Source organism: Pygoscelis adeliae, unplaced genomic scaffold (genome assembly GCF_000699105.1).
Source record: "Pygoscelis adeliae isolate BGI_AS28 unplaced genomic scaffold, ASM69910v1 Scaffold275, whole genome shotgun sequence".
NCBI classification, from domain to species: Eukaryota; Metazoa; Chordata; class Aves; order Sphenisciformes; family Spheniscidae; genus Pygoscelis; species Pygoscelis adeliae.
In genome coordinates, this window is record NW_008824763.1 from 422301 (window position 1) to 424890 (window position 2590).

The 2590-nt window shown below is 47.2% G+C and overlaps 1 protein-coding gene across 1 annotated transcript in view; it reads right to left on the reverse strand.

Moving 5' to 3' along the window:
- CADM1 (cell adhesion molecule 1) overlaps nt 1–2590 on the reverse strand; it is a 168657-nt gene that overhangs the window by 52950 nt on the left and 113117 nt on the right. The window contains exon 4 of the mRNA XM_009323555.1: nt 58–195. Within this exon, the coding sequence (XP_009321830.1) occupies nt 58–195 (138 nt within the window). The remainder of the gene's footprint in view (nt 1–57; nt 196–2590) is intronic.

A 2590-nucleotide genomic window follows, 5' to 3' on the forward strand; every position in this document is an offset into this window, starting at 1 on the left:
TTACGTGAATCATTTCATCTGTCTGAGAAAAGCAAGTGACTGAGAGGATACATCTACCGGTTAGCTCCTTGTTTCCTTTGAACCATCTGATGGTGGTGGCTGGTCTGCTGGCCATGGCAGTGCAGTTCAGCTCAATCTCTTCTCCCTCAACGGCGATCTCCTTCTGGATATCAATTACCAAATTGCGTGGCGGGACTACAATGAAAAAGACAGCACAACATGTACTTGATGAAAAAACCCCAAACATTCTTTGATCACTAACACAAGACAAAACTGTCAGGAAAGCCTGTAAAATCTACTAGAGGAAACTAGCCACCAGCATTTATTTGATCTTTCAATCGATCAAATGCTTTGATAGGCGGTTTCACAGTAATCAAGGGTAAGCGCTTTCACTCTCCGCCTAATAATCATCGTAGCTTCGCAAATTATTGCTTATCAAATTTGTAACTTTCTGTCCTCTCTCCCAGGCAGGCACCATTCCAGGGAAGAGCTTTAGCCTTCTGTGCTGTTCGGTTGTGTGCGTTGCCGTTTAAAAATACAGCTTGACTCCGTGCACGTTTCTTGACTACTTCTGACAAGGAGAGGAAACACAAAAACTGACATTTGGAAGTGCGTTACTTACGGTGCCTCTAACCTCGCAAGGCAGTTTCTCCTCTCGCGCTGTTCAGCTTCGAGCCTGGGCCGTGAGGAGTGGAGGCAGGCCAGCAAACATCAAGCTCATTTAAGACGCTCAAAAAGCCACCGAGCGCGAGCCCGGAGTGGAATGCCGTCACCTTTGAGGCAACACGGTGTCCCCCATCAAACCGCCATAAACCAAATACAAGACCATCCCAGGGAGGAGAGAGCCAGCTCTGCCTCCAGTGACAGGCACTTGCATCGTATGGCCCTTCCTCTAGGATGGTAATTTGCCGTTCTCCCCAGACACGTATCTTCTTGTAAAACACGAAGCTAGAAGACTATACTCAATGAAAAATTATCCAGCGATATTCAGAAACAGGCTAGAACTTCAGGGGGATAACCACCGCTGCAGCACAAGCCAGAGACGTGACGAGCAGCCTTAAAATTACGACACAGAAGCAAGGAACCTCTTCCCCACGAAAGCACCGGTAGCTAGTAAGGCAAAAACCAGAAAAAAATGAACATCAAGAGTTTGTGCAGCACAGAGCTGCAGTTTCGGAAAAAAACCCCAGAACTTCCAAAGGAAACTCAACTTTGCTCTGATCAACGTGATTAAGCAACCGCATAGTTCAAATGTGACTAACACATTTTTGAGCTGATGAAGAACAAATATGTGTAAATACCATCCAGATGATCAAATGGACTAATTAGTCACTTGTGACTTTTCTCTAAAAAGAACAGAACGGGCTACATATTTGAGATGTTCACATGTTCCAATTAAGCATGAATAAATCTACATACCGTGTCACGGGAGACATTAAAGTACGTGGGAGAGCCGGGGGAAGCACACTGCTAAAGCAGGAAAAAGCAAGCGCGACGCCCTCTCCGAACACTGCCTGCAAAAGAAGGATGCCTCCAGACCTTGCTCCGCTCTCCGAAGCGACTATCGTTAGCAGCAGATCGGCAAAACTACTCTTTGATGACAGAACTGAAGGTTTGTCGAAGCCTGAGCGATGACCACCAGATCTTTGGTGGGGAAGGCATCCCCAGGAGGACCAGCCACACACCGCTCCCCCGGCCCCGGCTCATTTTTTCTCCTCATTAGGGAGTCAATAATAGGGAAGACAGGAAAGACGCGTCATCCTCGGTGTCACGGTGCCCGATCTCTCCGTACAAACGCTAGCTAAGATGAACGGTCCCCTCCCCAGTCTTCTCATAATAAACATCCATCTTCGCTGCCTGCTCCGTGACCTACCGTTTGGCCCCAGCGTGCGACGAAGGTGAAGAGAAAACACCCGCTGCTTTGCAGATGGCGGGAAAAGCAGGCACACACCGGCCATGCCGTGAACCCTTCTCAAAAAGAACTGAAGCACGAGGCAAGAAAACACTCTCCCCTGAATTCTCAAGCACAATTCGTGTTTAAAAAAAAAACAAACCCCAAAGAACCGCATTTTGTCTGCCGCTTGAAAGCCAGGCAGTGCTGTGGCTTATAGGTGAATAAAGTAAGTACTGTTATTTCAAACACCTTCTCGGCACTGTTAGCAGCGAAATGAAGTCCAACAAACTATTTCTGCGCGCGTACGATTAGAGAGGAGAGCTGGAAGAGAGCTTCCTATTCCCGTGAATACTGGGAAGCGCACTAAAACTTTGAAGACGTTGATAAACGTAATAGCTATAGTAGAACCGCTTATACACATTATTTAAGCGACGTCTAAAAACCTAAGAACCAAATCTCATTAAATAAAAGGAGGAAGATTTAAACTAATCAGCGAGCGAGATCTGACATTAAGTCACCCTCTGTGATTCAGGTTCTCCTATTAATAGAGTCTTAAAAGCCGCTGCTAATCTGCAGAAACAGCTCTAATAGCACGGGCTGCTATTATTGGTAACCGCATCGGTCTTGCGGCTGCCCGTGCACCGCAGTCCTGCAAAGCCCGAGGGAGCAAAGGAAAGGCAAGAGCTCGGCAGGGCT